The sequence below is a fragment of the Rutidosis leptorrhynchoides genome, chromosome 3 (genome assembly GCF_046630445.1).
Source record: "Rutidosis leptorrhynchoides isolate AG116_Rl617_1_P2 chromosome 3, CSIRO_AGI_Rlap_v1, whole genome shotgun sequence".
Classification (NCBI taxonomy): Eukaryota; Viridiplantae; Streptophyta; class Magnoliopsida; order Asterales; family Asteraceae; genus Rutidosis; species Rutidosis leptorrhynchoides.
In genome coordinates this window covers 507,803,342-507,825,083 of record NC_092335.1, presented here as the reverse complement: position 1 = coordinate 507,825,083, position 21,742 = coordinate 507,803,342, and the positions used below count along the sequence as shown (strand labels likewise).

Below are 21,742 nucleotides of genomic sequence, written 5' to 3'. Positions count from 1 at the left end.
TTTTGCTCGAATTTCTTTTTTTGCTCGAATTTCAGTGTATTTTTGAGTTCTCAGGGTTCTCACACAAAAAAGTTCTCATTTGATCCTTCTACTATATATATATATATATATATATATATATATATATATATATATATATATATATATATATATATATATATATATATATTGGTAGGAACAAGGGGGAAGTAACTAATCGGGGGGAAGCGGAGGAAGCAAATTCTTTTTTTTTTTTTTCGTTTTTTGAAAAAACTTTGTTCACGAACATTATAGATTGGATGAAAATATGAACATTTAATAAAGACACTTTGTGATAAATGTTTTTATTTTGACGGAAAGCGCTCGAAGAAGTAATATATAACAATTATCGTGTTTTTCGAGCGTATATTGAGGTTTTAGATATTAGGGTTTTAGATATTGGGGTTTATAGGGTTTAGATATCAGGGTTTAGAAATTTAGGGTTTAGGGTTTAGATTTAGGGTTTAGATTTAGGATTTAGATCGTGTTTCCCAATGCTATCCATACACAAATCTCTATCATACCGCACGTTTCTCCAATAATGGCTCTAGCTAATGTAAAAATGGTGGTCTTCGCCCCATTGTTGGTACGAGAAAGCAAGTTGGCACAATTCTTTGGTCCTGCCGCCGCGGTTGGAAACCAGTCCAATGATGAATTAAAGTAAAGATTCGATATTTGTGTTTGAAAACTTTCTTCACAAGCAATGCACGTCCCTTGAGAATTATGCAAGAATGAATAAACTTCAACCAATCATCATTTGACATAATTGAATAGTGTATGACCATAAATTATGCCCACTTTTTGTTTACGAAAGTCGAATGCTTAAACTTTCATAACTAAAATCATTATTATTAGAATAATAATCAAGGTGTAGGAAAATTATATACGAAACTGAAAACAAGTATACATATTATCATAAACGAAATAATCAGATAGCAAATATGCATAATAAAGAATCATAATAAGAACGAAAAGATAGAACGATCTAACCGAATTGAAGGTTGAACCGGGCTTGTATTTGACACAATTCCCTTAAACAGATTCTTCGTCTATTCCCAGGGTATACCTGTCCGAAGCAGCGTACTGCCGGATTTGACCAGTTGCCTGAAAATGATGTCTTATTGTGTGTATTTTCATTAGAGGTAATCTACCACCTCTTCATCCTCCTCATGAGAATGAGTTACTCTTATATTTATACTCAAGAAGCTAATAATCCTCAATTATTGACCATCATTAACGGTTTTAATTTTATGATTTGATCATCTCTTATAACTCTCACATAATGGTCATGAATAACATAAATGACCTTTTATAATAAACCGTTACATAACCTTTACAAAGTCTTGGTATTAATTCCATTCAAAGTAATTAAATTCCAACAATCACCCACATGAATGAAATTGATATAAGATCAATGCATATGCCAAAATTTGAGAATCTCATTCACGTAAAATCTATTTATTGCGTATAGTATTTGGTTATGTAGCCTTGGCCACCGACTACATACCATTTATCCATATATATCACTCCAAAGTTTACGTGAACCTCGATTTCACATAGATTTTTAAACGTGAATAGAAATCAATCTCAAAAACACACACATGTTCCAACAAAATTTTTAACGGTTGAATCTTGCATACGATAGGTAGGTGTTACCCTTTGAACCTTCGCTCATGAAACGCACTTAGTCTACTGGCTCTGAGTAGACAGCGATGTCTTTGAACTCGTCTGCTGTTTGTGTAGACGACAATACGCTTCACACAAGACTCTCCCTGACAACGTCAAGTCCTCATAGTTATGTTCGTTATGGTCATGAACATTAGCCTGGTTCTGCGAGAGCTTATCAAGTATTGTACCCCAACAATACCCTTCAAAGTGACCCCATTTCTCTCTCACATACGTGATTCACCACTGAATGGCTACTGATTAACCACGCGTGGTTATTTCAATTGAATCATTAAAAACCATAGGCTTATCCTCTTACTTGTCACTTTTATGAATGGACTAGGAATTCTACTTTCAATTAGTCAACTACCTTTAAAATGTTTTGGGGTTGCTAGTTTATTAATTAACTCCCCCACAGTGACTTCACCAGTTCATACAAGTAGGTTGTCCTATTGAACTCAGATCTTGGGATCTCCAGTCAACTGAGTTAGAATTTCCTTCATATGAACTTAGCCTTTCATGGGCTTCAGTCTCATTCCCATGCACGACTTATACACTAACTCTCTGCTTAAGCCTTTTATCAGCGGATCCGCAACATTATCCTTTGACTTCACATAGTCAATAGTGATAATTTATGTAGAGATTAATTGTCGTACTTTATTATGTCTATGTCTCATATGTTTATTCATACCATTACACATTGTAATATGAGCTCTACCAATCACCGATTGGCTATTACAATGTATACATATGGCCGACACCGGCTTAGGCCATCTTGGTATATCTTCAACGAATTGACATAGACATTCTGTCTCTTCACCAGCTTTATCTAAGGCGATAAATTCTGATTCCATCGTGGATTTAGCAATAATCGTTTGTTTAGACAATTTCCACGATATAGCAGCACCTCCAAGTGTGAATACATACCCACATTTCTCTCTGGAATCATTTGTATCAGATATCCAGTTCGCATCAAAGTGACTGTTGATCACTCCAGGATATCTGTTTTAATGGTACCTGTAATCCCGAGTACCAAAGTAACCTAATCATACAACTCTAATGAGATGTACTTGGATTATTCGTGTATCTACTTAGCTTGCTTACAACATATGCTAAGTCGGATCGAGTACATTAAAACAAGTTATCATGAATCATATGTTCTTGATATCAAAGTACAAGACACCCCCACATTTTCAAGCTATTGTGTTCATTTTACACAACTAAATAGGGTTATGGCTTATCGATTCAAAGCTTCCCCCACATGTCTTGCAACTTATTATCATAATATGATTCTAATCAATTAGGCGTTCAAATGCCCACACATAAGATTTGCATCTTTTGTGATCCATATTTTAGCACATTTGAGCAATTCTTGGTCATATTCTAGGTTGGACCTAGAGACGTCGAATTTCGAAAACTTAACAAAGTTCTCGCACTCAAATTATATTTTCACATTGAATTCTGATTAGGTGATTCAAATCTCAAGATAATAATATAATAAAGATTGTCATCTTTATATTTATAATTATCTTCAATATCATACTCCACATAAAATGGAATAATTCACATCATCAATGATGTTGACAAATATGGTTTCACAATATACCAAATGCTTCTATTACCGAATGAAAGCGATTTTGTCTTTAAATATATTCAACATAATGAAATATTAGTTGTTAATTGATCTCTGCAAATGATCATTATTAACAAATCTAAGTCTTGTATTCTATAGACTTCAAGTCCAAAGCATGAGAAAAGAAGACGCATCATTCATATTCTCCATAGCTTCTCTCACAAGGAATGTTATACGATATCCCTTGTATCATGACAAAATCGATATACATAAACACCGTATTAAATGTACCAATTAAGAGGGTTTCAAATATCATGTATATCTTTTATACATTCAGTTTTAGTTCCTCTATAAACATAACGCATATGCCATTCTTGGATCTTCTCTTTCGTGCCTTGTAGTGGAACAACTACCTTTTCCAGGCACCAGGGTTTCATCCCTTTTCTTTTGGAGTATCTTATTTAAAAGATAATATTTTGATAGGATGGCATCCCCCCACATTGACTGGCTTACACCAGAACTCACCAACATGACATTCACCATTTCTTTCAAGGTTCTATTCTTGCATTTAGCAGTCCCATTAGATTAGGGTAAGTATGGTGTAGTGCATTCATGTTCAATGCCATTTTGTGAACCAAATTCAGCAAAATGTGCAACATATTCACCACCTTTATCACTGCAAACAACCTTGATTTTCCGTTCAAGTTGATTCTCAACTTCGTTTTTATAAGCAATAAACGAATCTATTGCTTCATCTTTACTTTTCAACAAGTAAATATAACAATACTTCGTCTATCATCGATAAACGAAATAAAGTATGTGTTTCCATTCAGATTTAGAATGGATCTCGGATCACACACATGAGTGTGGGGTTTCGGTTATTCGTTCAACCGATAAGAAAGATGATCTCGTTAATTTGACTTCAACACAAATTTCACATTTATCGGGCATAGACCTTATGAACATACATTCCACTTTTGGTCAACATGACCTTTCGAACATACATTCCTTTTTTTTTTCTTTTTGAAGTCAGACTTGTTCAACAACAACCCGGACATCAGATTCTTACAAATCTCATGAACATACAAACACATTGATCAATGTGAGTCCTTTTGCAGAGTTCATTTTCGCAAAAATAATCTCATTGCCATTAATATCATCAATGGCAGACTCATGGTAGAACACACATGACGGATAACCCTGGTATAAGTTCACCATTCCTTGATGTTAGAACAAACTAAGATAACTTCGGAAATTATCTGAAATTTGAACTGAACTAAACCGTTTCAACAAAACAAGTTGTTTTAGTCGCTAAGTTGTTAACAAAACAACAAGTACTACATGAACTGAACTAATTTCAGTTTTTAACCCAAAATTGAAGTTCCAGTTTATTGTGAACAAACTAAGTTAAACCAAGCAAGTTTCAACTCAACCAGGTTAAACCAATCAGGTTTCAACCAAATAGATAAAACAAACAGGTTTCAACCTAAACGGGTAAACCGAACAGGTTTAAACCCAACCGTGTAACCAAAATAGTTAAAACTATTTGGGTTAACCAAACGGTTTCAACTAAACGATACTAAACCATTTCAACACAAACAAGTAAACCAAGCAGGTTTCAATCCAAACGGGTAACCAAACAGGTTTCACCATAATACCTTTTCAACTCAAACGGGTAAATCGAACAAGTTTTAACCCTACCGTTAAACCAAGCAGGTTTAAACACAAACATGTAAACCAAAAGGTTTAACTAAATGGTTAAACTAAACCGCTTTACCCAAATAGTTAAAACAAACAGGTTTTAACACAACTATTAAATTAAATAGGTTTAGAACCAGTCCAATAACAGTCTAAAACTGTCTTGATAAAGTCCCAAAGACGGTCCAAAACCAGTCTAGAATACTATCCGGAGACAGTCAGAAAACCTGTTCGAAACCATGTTCGAAACCATGTTCGAAAACAGTTCGAAAACGGTCCAAAAAACTGTTAGAATACGCGTTATAGAACGAATCAATCATGTCATTCAACATAGTTGTGGCATAAGGAATTCGAATGATTCCAAACCTGAACCGCGCTCACAATTTGAGCATCATGTTCCCCTTTTGCAACTTGGGAAGCGGTTCAGTCAAGAACCTCGCAAGGTTCAAGATGGTCAGATAAAAGAACATCTTTTACTGCCAACGCTTAAAGTTCACACAAGTGAACTTTTCAAGTTTCTCAACATGAGTAAACACTAATTAAGTATCAAACCAGAATCAAAACATAAATAATAAGCACCAGTTAACTAGTAAACACTAATTAATTAATAAATATTATTGAATTAATTAATAAACATCAATTAATTATCAATTATCATACCAACCAACAAGTTATCAAAACCTCATCAAATTTTTTTTGGCATAAGATGATTATTATATATAATCAATTTAAAGTTCTTATAGTCTAACATATTCTAACGTATTGACACCTAAATAATTTGATTAATCACAAATTATTTCAGTCCATAAATACGTTATTTAATCACAACATATCACAGTAGATTACGAAATAAACATCTTAATTTATTTAATTCATATAGTTTCACATACATATAATGTAACATTAAATTCAATTTAATGAAATCTTTCACAATCAAGCCAAATGTAATCACAAATGTCCACTATTATTTGTCAGTGAACAAATCGTCATATAATTTGTTTCATGTAATCTGATCAAAATTGATAAAAGTTCTAATCTAGTTCAACTTAATAAAGGCAAGGATATACATCAACTATTTCATACACAATATATCCCCATTTAAATGATAGATTCAAAAGTTAGTAAATATATCATATTTACTATGTACAACTATTACAGAGTATGATTTATCTTATAATTAAATAAAATAAATATCAATGATATTTAATTATCACGAATGATGTGAACCAATTGCACCAAAATACTCCTAGAACTATGATGCGTACATGCATCAAAACTACGATGATCATATCATTAATTTTAATTTCAATAAATCATAACAAATCAATAGCACTAGCCTTCTATATATATATGCTTAACAAGCAATCCGATTTCATATTAATTTAAGAGCAACAATGATTTCACTTCTCATGTACATCAGATTAAATATCCGATAATAGCATATTATATTAGTGATCAGATTAAAGCATATCAGCAAAATATCCGAGTAAATATATATGAATTACGAATTTAGCAAAATATATATATTTTTTATTAATTGATAATGGCAGCAGCAATTTACGATTTCAGTGATATTTACGATTTTAGCAATTTAAAATTCAGTTTCGTACGAATAATCTGTTTAAGTTTGTAGGAAAATTATATACGAAACTGATAACAAGTATACATATTATCAGAAACGAAATAATCAGATAACAAATATGCATAATAAAGAATCATAATAAGAACGAAAAGATAAAACGATCTAACCGAATTGAAGGTTGAACCGGGCTTGTGTTTGACACAATTCCCTTAAACAGATTCTTCGTCTGTTCCCAGGGTACACCGGTCCGAAGGAGCGTACTGCCGGATTTGACCAGTTGCCTGAAAATGCTGTCTTATTGTGTGTATTTTCATTAGAGGTAATCTACCACCTCTTCATCCTCCTCATGAGAATGAGTTACTCGTATATTTATACTCAAGAAGCTAATAATTCTCAATTATTGGCCATCATTAACGCTTTTAATTTTATGAGTTAATCATATCTTATAACTCTCACATAATGGTCATCAGTAACATAAATGACCTTTTATAATAAACCGTTACATAACCTTTACAAAGTCTTGGTATTAATTCCATTCAAAGTAATTAAATTCCAACACAAGGTTCCAAATAAAATGACTTGGTTATATGCATTAGAAATATAGTTCAGTGCAATCCATATTTTAGTTTATATATTTAGCATACCCATTTGACCTGTTACAAGTCTAGCCCAAACCAAGCATTTCATGAGTGAATGGGATAATAAAGCCGTAAAAATTTCAATTATGAGATCCTGTATCCTTGGAAGTTGGAAGATTGTATGGACCGTAAACGTAAAAAGTTCTATAAGGAGAACAACAACAGGTAAAATAGTTAACAACAGGGTTTTAAAGGGAAAAACTAAAATGAACGAATATGCATTTAAAGATCTTGATTATTTAAAAATAAGTTATGAAGCAGTAGATGATGAGACATGAAATTATCGAGTCCTGATGCCCTAATCCTTTCTTTATGAAAGGATAATCAAGATGATGATGACAGTTTTCGGCTTTTCGCCCCACGTGCCCATCCACCGTTTAGTTAATGCTTTTAATTATCCGTCTGATAGAAAAACATCACAATAACACAATCGGAAGAAAATAAGTCAACATTGTTAACTGTATAGTTACGATAAAAAGTGGGCTGTGGACTCAGTTGGGACTCGGTGATGAAGTCTTAAAGATATAGAATCATAAAACATGACATTAAGTACACTTATAATATATAGGGCACATGGCCCGAAAAGGGTTTCAATTTAATTTGACAATCAAGGTAACCCCCAATTTGCACAAGCCCGAAAAGGGTTTCAATTTAATTCTTGCTCAACAAAAGGATTAGGTGTTCAAAATTTTTAAAATTGGAATAATCTTCGTTAAATTTATTTAACGATCGTTAAACAAAAATACACGTTTGGTCCCAGAAATTTCTTAAAAAATTGCACCCATCATCCTCTTCATTAATATCTTCATCCACCACCACCACCGGTGGTCACCATTCATTAATATCTTCATCCCTTCCCTCATCACCACCACCACCACCACCAAAGAAAGCTGGAGCTTCACCCTAATTACAACATATAATCCTAATTACAACATTTAATAAAATTCTTTAATAAGTTTTTTATATTAAAATTACCAAATCATTGTAACAAAATTAGAAAGATTGAAGGTATTACTCACCATTAAATCGATATTTCCAACAGATTTAGAACCTGGGAAAAAAGAAAACAAAAGAATGTTCAGAAACACATAAACAAATCTGAATTTCAAGATCTTGCAAAATGTAAACAAAAAGACAAAATTTAACGGCGAAGGAAATTAGATAGCGACTTTCATAACAGACCAAAAAAAAATTGATGATTGAATACTCCAAATTGATTAAATTAAAAATTTTTAATCGAAATAAAAACTTTCAACATTAAACCCAAAACACAGATATTGTTTTACCCTAAAAATGCAAGGAACCAACAATTTGAAAAGCTTAACAATAATTGTTTTCCTCTAAATCCATCGAAGAAATGATATTTATAGAAGATACGAACAAAATCCATGGAAAATTAATGAGTCAAACACGTGATTTAAGAATGATGTATCTGATTAAGGGTAGTAACGAGGAACACAATTTATGAAAAAGAAGGGTTAATGTCGAATTAGGGGTTTGATGTGTTTTGAATTCTTTATATATTAGGTATAATGTTAAAGTTGACGTTGTTGTATGTTAATTTTGGGGGTTTGAATGTACAATGGAATTAGGTTTTGAAAATGTGGATGAAGATTGGAATTGAAAATGATAAAGAGGTTATTGGTGCAATCTTTTAACAAATTTTAGGGACCAATTGTGTAATTTTGATTGACGATCGTTAATGAATTTGACGATGTTACCTTTTCTCCGAAGTTTTTAAAATTAAAATCTATTTCGGGCATCTTTTTTTGGGGTTACCTTGATTGTCAAATTTGACAACATATGTTACTTTTTCGAGCCATTTGCCCTAATATATATTGTGTTTTAATCAAAAGTGAAATATTCTTTTGGGGGGGGGGAGTGGAAAGAAGTAATTTTTTTTTTGTTTTATGAATTTTTTTTTCCAAGCATTAAGATCACATGAAAATATTAATATTTAAAAAGACACTTTGTGATAAATGTTATTAGTTTGGCGGAAAAATGCTCGAAAAAATAAATGATAACATTCATTGCAATGAATGTTTTGCTTCTAAGTTTTTTTTAAGGGTTTAGAAATTATGGGGTTAAAAATTAGGGTTTAGTTATTAGAGTATAGAAATTATTTAGAAATTAGGGTTTATATTGAAATTTTAACACGAACGGTTTAGAGTTTAGGGTTTATGGTTTATGGTTTTGAGTTTAGAGACTAAACCCAAAACACAAAACCCTAAACTCTAAATCGGGCTAAATTTCGAAAAAATCATTTCACACAAGATGAAAACAAAACGATGCAACTAAACTCTAATTAAAACATTACTCATGATGAATGTTATCATTTATTTCTTCGAGCGATTTTCCGACAGAATAATAACATTCGTCACAAAGTATTGTTCATATTATGATCTTAATGTTTGTTTGAAATTTTGTTTTTCAAAAAAACGAAAAAAAAAATTACTCCCCCCCATAAAGTGATTCCCTCTTGATGATGATCCTGTATATATATATATATATATAGGCAGTGTTGTAAAAAACCCGATTACTCGCCGGTTAATCATCGATTAATCAGTTTTAGAAGCAATCCGTTTCGATTTCCGAAAATCCGTTTAATTAAACGGTCAACGTCAATTGATGGATTAAAATCGAATTTGGTAATCAAAGTCAGTCAAAGTAAAAAATGATTAACATTTTAACATGAATTTAAACTAGAAATTTATAGTTTTGAAGCAAAATGAATAATTTTAGACAATTAATTTAAAAATTATCTTTATATTTATGGTTTTATTCTATATTTACACATATAATTTTTAAAATTTAATATTTAAATGTATGCAGTATAATCCGATTAATCTCCGAATTGTCGATTAATCCTTTCAAAGTCCCGATCGAGTAATCCCCGAATAGCGAATTTTGCAACCTTGTATATTGGGGCAAGATCAATGGGGAAGTAACTAATCGGGGGGAAGCAGGGGGAAGCAAAATTTTTTTTTTTCGTTCTTTTGGAATTTTTTTAGGCATCAAGATCACACGAAAATATGAACATTTAAAAAAGACATTTCGTGATAAATGATATTATTTAGGCGGAAAAACGATCGACAAAAATAACATTCAAGATAATATTGATCTTAAAGAATGTTAACATTTTTTTTCTTCTTCATGTTTTGTGAAGTAAAATTTAGTCCGATTTAGAGTTTTGGGTTTAGGGTTTAGGGTTTAGGGTTTGGTGACTAAACCCAAAACACCAAACCCTAAACCTCAAACCCCAAACCCCAAACTCTAAACCCTAAACTCTAAACCATTCGTGTTAAAAACTCAATCTAAATTCTAAATCTAAACCCTAAATCTAAACCCCAAACCCTAAATTTCTAAACCCTAATATCTAAACCCTATAAACCCTAATATTTAAAACCTTAACCTACGCTCGAAAAATACGATAATTTTTATATATTACTTCTTCGAGCGTTTTCCCGCCAAAATAAAAACACGTATCACAAAATGTCTTTATTAAATGTTCATATTTTCATCAAATTTATAATGTTCGTGAACAAAGTTTTATCAAAAAACGAAAAAAAAAATTTGCTCCCCCCCGCTTCCCCCCGATTAGTAACTTCCCCTTGATCCTACCACTATATATATATATATATATATATATATATATATATATATATATATATATATATATATATATATATATATATATATATATATAAAATATGTGTTGCACGTTGGAGTTCATATTATTTCTAAGATACCGTACTTATGATATTAGTAACATCACATGGAAACTTCTACAATTTTTGTCACATATCTGATATGAATGAAACATATTTAAAAATAAAATTATACTTGGTGAAAATCATAATAATGTAACATAATTCAAATATTTCTAAAAAACATTATACATACATAATAGTTCAAAGATATCATACCAATGAGATTTTTTTAAAACATTTCTTCAATTAAGCCTATAAGTGTTGCAAGACTTCTTTGTATACAACATTTTTTGTTGTGTTGGAAATTTTGTTATCCTTGTCTAAGATTAATATCTTGATTCCTTCCCGATTAGTAACCCGAGATAGTGCAACGTATAGTTGTCGATGACTAAACACCGGTTTTGGAAGAAATAAACCGACACACGATAGTGATTGTCCTTGGCTTTTATTTATTGTCATTGCAAAGCAAACTGACAATGGATATTGTCTTCTTTGGAATCTGAAAGGTATTCTCTTGTCCGTCGGTACGATAAGCATACGTGATAACGCTGTAATCTTCCCCACGTTTGAGCCTGTTAAAATTTTTGCTTTGATGATTTTTTCTCCTAAGTGCACAATTTGTAAACGTGTACCGTTACACAAACCTCATGCCTGATCTATATTTCGAAGTAACATAACTGGTACACCAATTTTGAGCCTCAGATTGTGCTTTGGTAAACCATCAACTTCAATGCTATTTAGGAAATCGGTAGTGTATAGTTCACTATTAAAGTCAGCGTCTCTCTGTGACGCACATATACTGTCTGAGCTCAAATATGACCTTTCTTCTCCGTCCAAACACATAATCATTTTATCATTAATGATGTTAACTACTTCATGAGTTGGAGCAAGAATTGCACGTTGCTGATAATATTCTGGATTGCCAAGATTAAAAAGATAATCGGGATAAATAGTTGAGATGATGGAACCAATTGGATCATCAAGATATGTTATCAAAAGATCTTGTGGAATTTCAATATCAAAAACTCCGTCTTCAGATTCACCGACTCCGTCTTCACGCATAGAACGATCCAGTGCTTCAACGCACATCTTGTTAACCATCGGGGCCTCATCTCAAATAAACAGTTTTGTTCTCCGAATAAGCTCCCCCAATTTGCTGCTTGGAGAAATAGAACAAAGTGACTCATCCGTAGGATGAAGCGGTATGTGAAAATGTGAATGCGCAGTCTGACCTCCAGATAATAGCAAAGCTGCTATCCCACTTGACGCAACATTTAAAACAATTTCTCCTTTTCTGCGCAATGCAGATGAGAGTGTTTTCCAAAGGAAGGTTTTTCCAGTACCACCATAACCGTACAAAAAGAACACACCTCCTTTGCCGTGATCAACCGCTTTTATTATCTGATCGTATGCCTCCTTTTGTTCGGATGTTAACTTTGTAATGAAATCTGAATGTTCATTTGTAAGTGAACTTTTGTTGTAGGAGAGCTAATCTATAATAAGATGGTTTTCTGAAATATTTCTTGTATGATTCGATGGGCATTATATTGAACTAAAACTTCTCAATGAACTAATATTGCGTTGAAGTAGTTTGTCAATCTCTTGTAAAGTCAAATCTTTTAATAGTTCAATCTCAATTTGGGTCCCTGCAATCAATTAAATTTAATTTAATAATATACTCCAAAATGACAATTGAAATATAATATAATTTAAATATCCTTACTGATGGAATTCAACATAACAACAAATTCATATGTGTATATGTTCACAAAACCGATTTCATGAATATTAAGACAAGCGGAAGCATTATGTTATTTATAAACAAGTGTATATGTTAAACCCTTTTAAGTGAATTCCATTATGTGTTATCAAGCCTTGAAAATATACTTACAAACTAAAAGAGGGAATAAGAATTTACCTCCTCAATATAGATTGAGGGCTGAAAATGGACAGCAGAATGTGGATGAAGATGATGCGAAAATGGAGCTTCAAAGAAATGAAACCTCAAGAGATTATACCCCAAACTTATGACCAACACCCTAGCCTTTAGTTAGGATTTAATTAGACACTTAATGTGAGCTTGAAAATCAAACTTGGAACCTCCTTTGATGTGTAAAACCTCACGGTTTTGGACAGCAGCAGGAAGCTGAAAATCAGTTTTTTTTAAGCTTTGAAACACTAGTTACACTTGAGAGAATAAGTCTAGCTTTGGTCCAAGAGTTCCCCATGCTTATATGGACTTTTTATGTTCTTAAAAGTAATAATACCATGGCATGCCTATGAGTCTTGGAGACCCAAAATCTGCCACCATATATATTATATAATAATGTCTTTACATATATATAAACTTGATATATATATATAAAACATGTATATTTTTATGTTACTTTCATATTTTATAAACCTTTTATAAAATATAACACAATATAATCATTTAAAACTTATAAACAATTATATATAAATTATCCAAATAATTTATCTCAAGTGATAACATTTTAGAAAACCGATTTTTCTAAAATCCAAGTGTCGCGTATTTACTTAATGATTTAATCGTTAAGCTTGAATACGTTTAGGGTGTCGGTAAGCTTGTTATTGGGTATGACCCGACTTGGATCATAACATATTAGCCACATTAAATTAATATGCCTCTCGGGCATACGAAAAACCTTCAATCTCCCACTTGCACGAGAGACATAAGAAATTAATGCAAGTGATGGATACCACCTAATGACCGTCCATCACCCCCAATATGTTATGACTTTGTGCCATTCAATAACATCATCCTTTTCGAGTTCCCATCTCGAATATGAATAGGTGAATCTTTTCATTATGTCCTTTCATCCTAGATGTCATGTTAAACCCAAGAGACACAGAATGATCACTCTCTTTTAGATTTAACTTTATCAGGCCTTAGACATCTGACTCTCAACGAATAAGAGGGACAAATTCCATCTTGACCACATACGTCCTAAATATGTACCTTGCATTATGCCTGAGCTCTTCCTTGTGAACTACCATATTTCAGAATAGCGAAGGAAAGAATTAAGGCACGATACTTGGTAAATATCCGAACCCAATATGTATCTCAGGTCAGAGGATACAATGATATTCGCCTTTACTCAAGATTACATGTGATCAACCACAAAGGCTCCATTTAGTAAATCTTGAGGGCGGGTCTTTCAATATTTGTATCCCACAAATATTTATGAACCTTGGTTGCAACCTTACCCTACATTCATCCCGTGAATGTATACCAATCCAAGTTCATAATAGTCTAAACCTCACACTTGTTCCCACAAATGTGATCGACTACGAAATTTAGAATAATTACTTATTCATGGATAAAATATGCAAAATAGGAACTTGACTCAAAATAAATTAATACCATAATTATATTGATGAGTTTGAACAATTTCATTCCGTTACAATACTTAAAACAGATCACAACCAATCACTAGAATATCAAAGCCCTAATGCGCTAACATGCCCTTGATGTTTCGCACCATGTAAGAGCTTCGTGAGTGGATCCGCTATATTAAGATCTGTGTGAACTTTGCGAATACATATCTTTCCATTTTCAACTTCATCCCTTATGTAGTTGAATCTCCGCTCAATGTGACGGGTCTTTTGGTGAGCACGAGGTTCCTTGATTTGAGCAATCGCACCCTCGTTGTCACAAAAGATCTCAAGAGGGTCCTGAATGGAAGGGACTACTCCTAAGTCGTCGATGAATTTCTTCATCCATGCAGCTTCCTGAGCTGCCAATGAGGCGGCAATGTACTCCGACTCTGTAGTGGATAATGCAACAACATCCTGTTTTGAACTCTTCCAAGAGACTGCACCTCCATTTAATGTGAAGACATAATCGGATTGTGATCGAGAATCATCACGATCAGTTTGGAAACTCGCGTCCACGTAACCTCTTACAGCGAGTTCCTCCTCACCAGACCCATATATTAGAAACATATCCTTAGTCCTCCTAAGGTATTTCAATATACTTTTAACAGCAATCCAATGACTGTTTCCTGGGTTATTCTGGTATCTGCTTGTCAGGCTAAGAGCGCATGACACATCAGGTCTAGTGCATATCATTGCATACATGATTGACCCAATGGCAGACGCATATGGGACTTTCTTCATTTTCTCTTGTCCATCTTTCGTGGTGGGGCACTGAGATGAACTAAGGAGCGTTCCTCTTTGAATAGGTACCAAACCTTTCTTAGAGTTTTCCATCTTGAACCTTTTCAAGATCTTTTCAATGTATGCACTTTGATTCAAACCTATCAATTTCTTGGATCTATCCCTGTAGATCCTAATCCCCAAAATGTATTGTGCTTCTTTAAGATCCTTAATGGAGAAGCAGCTTTTTAGCCAAGTTTTAACACCTTGCATTGTCGGAATATCGTTTCCAAATAACAATATATCATCCACATATAATACAAGGAACATGATAGTGTTCCCACTAGCTTTCTTGTATACACAAGCTTCATCACCATTATTAATGAAGCCAAACTTCTTGGCTTCCTCATTAAAACGATGATTCAACATTCTAGATGCTTGTTTCAATCCGTAGATTGACTTCTTTAACTTACATACTTTGTTAGGATGTTTCGGATCGACAAAACCTTCAGGCTGAACCATATAGACATCTTCCTCAAGATATCCATTTAGGAAAGCGGTCTTGACATCCATTTGCCATATTTCATAATCATAATGAGCAGCAATGGCAAATAATATCCTAATAGACTTTAGCATTGCCACAGGCGAAAAGGTTTCATCATAGTCAACCCCTTGAGTTTGAGTGAAACCTTTTGCTACAAGTCTAGCTTTATATGTATTTAAGTTTCCATGCATGTCGGTTTTCATCTTGAAAATCCATTTACAATCAACTAACTTGGAGTTAGCAGGTTGTACAACTAGTTCCCAAACTTGGTTGTCATACATGGATTGCATCTCAGCGTTCATGGCTTCCTGCCATTTATCTTTATCAATCCTTGATAAAGCATCTTGGTAGTTTGTTGGTTCGTCCAAATCAACCACATAGCAACCATCCATGAGAAACCCATATCTCTCAGGAGGATTACTAATCCTACCAGATCTGCGAATGTCTTGTATACTTTGATCATCCATTTGATCATTCTCAACATTTTCATGTTGAGTGCTAGTGTTAACCAATTGTGTATCATCTACTTGATCTTGAACCTCTTCAAGATCTATCTTCCTTTCACTATTTCCTTCCAATAGGAATTTAGTTTCAAGGAATTCAGCCTTTCGAGCAACAAATACATTTTGCTCGGTTGGATCATAGAAATAGTATCCCATATCATCCTTGGGATATCTTATGAAGATACACTTCGTGGATCGAGCATTCAACTTATTAGGGACATAACGCTTAGGATAAGCTTCACATCCCCATACCTTTAAGTATGATAGAGATGGAGGTTTTCCAAACCACATCTCATGAGGAGTTCGTTCCACTTTCTTGGTTGGGGCCATATTTAAAATACGAGCCACGGAGCATAGACAATAACCCCAAAATGATAGAGGTAACGTGCTTCTAGCCATCATAGATCGAACCATATCCATTAGGGTTCGGTTCCTCCTTTCAGAAACTCCATTAAGTTGGGGTGTTCCAGGTGGAGTAAGTTGTGAGATAATCCCACAACTCCTAAGATGATCTTGGAAAGCATCGCTTAGGTATTCACCTCCTCTATCGGTACGAAGTACCTTAATTGTCTTATTGAGTTGATTTTGTACTTCGTTTTGATATTCTTTGAATGCTTCAAAAGTTTCGTCCTTGTGTCTTAATAAGTAGACATATTCGAAACGACTAAAGTCATCTATGAAAGTAACAAAGTATCTTTCACCATTCCTAGTCATGGGCTTAAAGGGTCCACATACATCCGAATGTATTAATCCCAATAAGTCTTTAGCCCTTTCATAGGTCCCTTTGAAAGGTGCTTTAGTCATCTTGCATTGTAAACAAGATTCACATACATCAAATGAATCCATTTCATTTGATTTCAAAAGTCCATTCTTTTGAAGTGTATGCATTCGGTTCTTGTTTATATGACCAAGGCGACAATGCCATAAGTAGGAATCACTCAAATCCCTTTTGAGTTTCTTGGTGCTAGTATGGTATATTGAGCTACTAGATGATGCATCATCATGAACCAATTCATAAATTCCATTTGAAGGCGTAGCCTTAAAATAGAATACGTTATCTAAATAAACGTGGATATCATCGTTAACAAAATTAAGATTAAAACCACATTGTTTCAAACGGGAAACGGAAATAATGTTTCGACATAAATCGGGTGCATACAAAACATCATTCAAAATAAGTTCCAAACCACTTGGAAGTTTTAACACAAAGTCTCCTTGAGCCTTCACTTGCACTTTGGCTCCATTACCCATAAAGAGACTTGATGTTCCCGCTTGCTTGCTACTTCTTTTGAACCCCTGCAATGAATTGCAAATGTGAGTTCCACATCCAGTGTCCAATACCCATGTATTAGAAGAAGTAATACTAAGCTCTATATATACCATATATATATATTACCTGAGGATTGCCCCGCATCCCTCTTTTCCTTCAACTCCTTAAGGTAGACCGGGCAGTTTCGTTTCCAGTGACCCATTTCACCGCAACCGAAACATGGGTCTTCCTTGGGGTTTGCTTGTCCGGTAACCTTTTGTTTCTTATTCTTGTTTTTGGTTGAGGTAGCCATCTTTCCCTTTCCCTTGCCTTGATGAGCGGGTCCTTTCCTCTTAGCCGCCTTAGGCTTAGAGGTGTTGTTACCTTTAGACCCACCATCATTGATCATTAGCACGGGTGAAGCCCTTTTACCCATGCTAGTTTCGGCCGTCTTTAACATGCCATGAAGTTCACCAATGGTCTTATCCATCCCATTCATATTGTAATTAATTACAAATTGGTCAAACCTCTTTGACAAGGAGTTTAGGATAAGATCGGTGGCTAGCTCATTGGATATGTTGAGATTGAGACGGTTAGCGCGATCAATGAGGCTTTTCATTTTGAGCACATAAGAGGATACGGATTGGGTGTCATCCATACGACATGCATGTAACGCTCGAACCGTTTCGAAGCACTCGACACGTGCTTGTTGAAGGAACATCTCCTTCAATTGCGTAATCATGTCATATGCACTATGATGTTCGAAATCCTTTTGGAGTTCGAGTATCATAGTCCCAAGCATTAGGCAAGCGACTTGCACCGAATCGGTGCAATACTTATCCCAATAAGCCATGCCTTCCGTATCATCCTCGTCGGGTTAATCGGGAATGGGGTCTTCCAACACATACGCCTTATCTTCAAGTTTGAGGACAATCCTAAGATTACGGAACCAACCCATAAAGTTCGTATGGTTGAGTTTGTCTTTCTCGAGGAGAGACCTTAACGATAGGTTGTTCAAGTTAATAGGTGCGTTTTGCATGTTGTTGTTGTTGGCGGCCATCTACAAAATTTAACAAAGTTCATTTAAGTATCGATTTTAAATTTAATAAACAATACCCTTATAAATTTTAATTGACTTATTAAATATTAGAATCCAACGGTAAATCAAATTTCGGTTAGGTGACCTTTATCCCGTTATTTGATTTAGCTAGGTAGTCATTTATATGACAATTGCAATCCTTTTGCAACTTCTAAATTATGGGATCATGCAATCCTTTTGCATGGCATATTTATCCCATCAACGCTTATTTGTTCCTCATGCTTCGGTGACCCTAAGTTCATGATTCCCAAATCAAGTCGTCCTACTTGTGTAAACATGTAAAATTAACATACAAGTGGTTAGGTGACCTTTATCCCACAAGCATGCGAATTTTACCTTAACTATATTAGTTAGCTCATAACGGTTAGGTGACCTTTATCCCGTTATGAGTTCCCTACTATGTTTAAGTGTTCCACAAAAGGATGGCGTTAAACTTGTTTGCCTTGTTTTAGTTTTAAAGGGATTTTCGGCTTTCTTTATTCTAGTTTAAGAAAACATATATGCCATACACCAACATGCATTTAGTGTATGGTTTATTTGAAATCCATTTTCAAGTCTAGTAATTTTAGCCAATTACTTGATATAAACCATTTTACATATATGATCCTTATCATGTTCTTAATAACCGTTTTTAATTTAACCATTTAAATTGACGTTTTGCATGTCGTTAATAATTTCAACCAATTAAATTGTAGTTGTGCTTGTTGTTAACTTGTGTGATAACTTGTTGTAGTAACATACACAATCCACAATCATACAAGAAATAAAACAACCACGCATGCAAACAAATGTGTTCACAATCAAGCCGATTTGGTAGACATTTGTTTAGCCGAAAACAAATGTCACCGGTTAAGGGTTATAACACTAAGTAGGAGATTTCAAAATCTCCCACTTAATCTTGCATCCAAATGCATCTTCCAAGTCTTCATCTTGTATCTTCATTTTTACAAAAAATATATCCTAATACATTTTGTCTAAAAATGAAATTACAACCTAATCTATTTTACATACCAAATATAAAATAAATTACATAACCAAATGAATGAATATTACAACCAAATGAATGAATTAATTATTACATACCAAATGAATAATACAAATCATTCAAACACACATGCATTCAATCACAAGGTCTTGGCTATGATTGTGAACAACAACATATGAACAAAATATGAACCAAATGGCAAACCAAAACCATATTTGGAGCCCCAAACAATTCGGCACATAGATTAACCCACCCAAAACCAATAATATTTGCATTCTATTTTCATGCATGTACATAAAATGCAAAGTTATGGTGAGTTCAAAAAACCATCTCGAAGCATATTTCAAGACTTCGGCTCTAGATACCATTGATGGAATTCAACATAACAACAAATTCATATGTGTATATGTTTACAAAACCGATTTCATGAATATTAAGACAAGCGGAAGCATTATGTTATTTATAAACAAGTGTATATGTTAAACCCTTTTAAGTGAATTCCATTATGTGTTATCAAGCCTTGAAAATATACTTACAAACTAAAAGAGGGAATAAGAATTTACCTCCTCAATATAGATTAAGGGCTGAAAATGGACAGCAGAATGTGGATGAAGATGATGCGAAAATGGAGCTTCAAAGCAATGAAACCTCAAGAGATTATACCCCAAACTTATGACCAACACCCTAGCCTTTAGTTAGGATTTAATTAGACACTTAATGTGAGCTTGAAAATCAAACTTGGAACCTCCTTTGATGTGTAAAACCTCACGGTTTTGGACAGCAGCAGGAAGCTGAAAATCAGTTTTTTTTAAGCTTTGAAACACTAGTTACACTTGAGAGAATAAGTCTAGCTTTGGTCCAAGAGTTCCCCATGCTTATATGGACTTTTTATGTTCTTAAAAGTAACAATACCATGGCATGCCTATGAGTCTTGGAGACCCAAAATCTACCACCATATATATTATATAATAATGTCTTTACATATATATAAACTTGATATATATATATAAAACATGTATATTTTTATGTTACTTTCATATTTTATAAACCTTTTATAAAATATAACACAATATAATCATTTAAAACTTATAAACAATTATATATAAATTATTCAAATAATTTATCTCAAGTGATAACATTTTAGAAAACCGATTTTTCTAAAATCCAAGTGTCGCGTATTTACTTAATGATTTAATCGTTAAGCTTGAATATGTTTAGGGTGTCGGTAAGCTTGTTATTGGGTATGACCCGACTTGGATCATAACATATTAGCCACATTAAATTAATATGCCTCTCGGGCATACGAAAAACCTTCACTTACCTGTTCTGTGCTGATGAACGATATCCACCGACAAAAATCGGAATGTTTTCTCAAATATAACTTTAGGTCGACTCATAGTGTTAGATAATAGTAATTGTGCAAATAATTTTCTGACGAAATGACCACCCTCCCCAAAAAACGCCTCTTGTATACCTTCTATATACTCCTTATCATCATCCAATAAACCTAAATCGTAGCAGGCGTCTATGTAGCTATTAAATACCTGACCATTTACCGTGCGGATATCTTCATAGGAAGTTGGACCTTTAACCTTGTTGAGAAGTATTCCAAGAAAAAAAAAGATCACCAGATGCTGGTGCCACATGATGAATACGACCAATTGCATCGGTGTTTCTTTTACGCCTAATCTAAATTCGATTATCTTTGTTTCAAATGAACTTTGTCGGGAATTCAACATAAGTCAATTCGCGTGCTTCTTGGTTAGAAGCATTACAATTCATCCATTCGATGAACATTGATGTATTGACTGATGACGTTTCTAACATCTCATCAATTAATTCCTCTTCATCAAAAATGATTTGCTGTTTTCCCTCCAAATGGAACAGTAGTCTTATAACGCTGGTGTAGTGACCCGAACTTTTCCATGTTTATATATATTAAATGAATTTGATATTTACATGATTAAGTGTTTCCAACATGTTAAGCAATCAAACTTATTAAGACTTGATTAATTGAAATAGGTTTTATATGGACATTTGACCACCCAAGTTGACCGGTGATTCACGAATGTTAAAACTAGTAAAAACTAAATGATGACATATATATGGTTATATATATATATATATATAGTTAACATGATAATTGATAAGTAATCATGTCATTAAGTATATTAACAATGAACTACATATGTAAAAACAAGACTACTAACTTAATGATTTCGAAACGAGGCATATATGTAACGATTATCGTTGTAACGACATTTAATGTATATATATCATATTAAGATATATTAATACATCATGATATCATGATAATGTAATAATTTAACATCTCATTTGATATAATAAACAATGGGTT

At 33.5% G+C, this 21,742-nt stretch overlaps 1 protein-coding gene across 1 annotated transcript; it reads right to left on the bottom strand.

The window, feature by feature from the left end:
- Positions 1–11,997: 11,997 nt before the first annotated feature.
- LOC139901835 (uncharacterized) lies at positions 11,998–21,029 on the bottom strand. The gene is made up of 3 exons (XM_071884508.1): positions 20,705–21,029; positions 12,444–12,530; positions 11,998–12,332 (listed from the first exon to the last, which is right to left on the bottom strand). The coding sequence occupies exons 1-3, from the start codon at positions 21,027–21,029 to the stop codon at positions 11,998–12,000; spliced, it is 747 nt and encodes a 248-aa protein (XP_071740609.1).
- Positions 21,030–21,742: the final 713 nt, after the last annotated feature.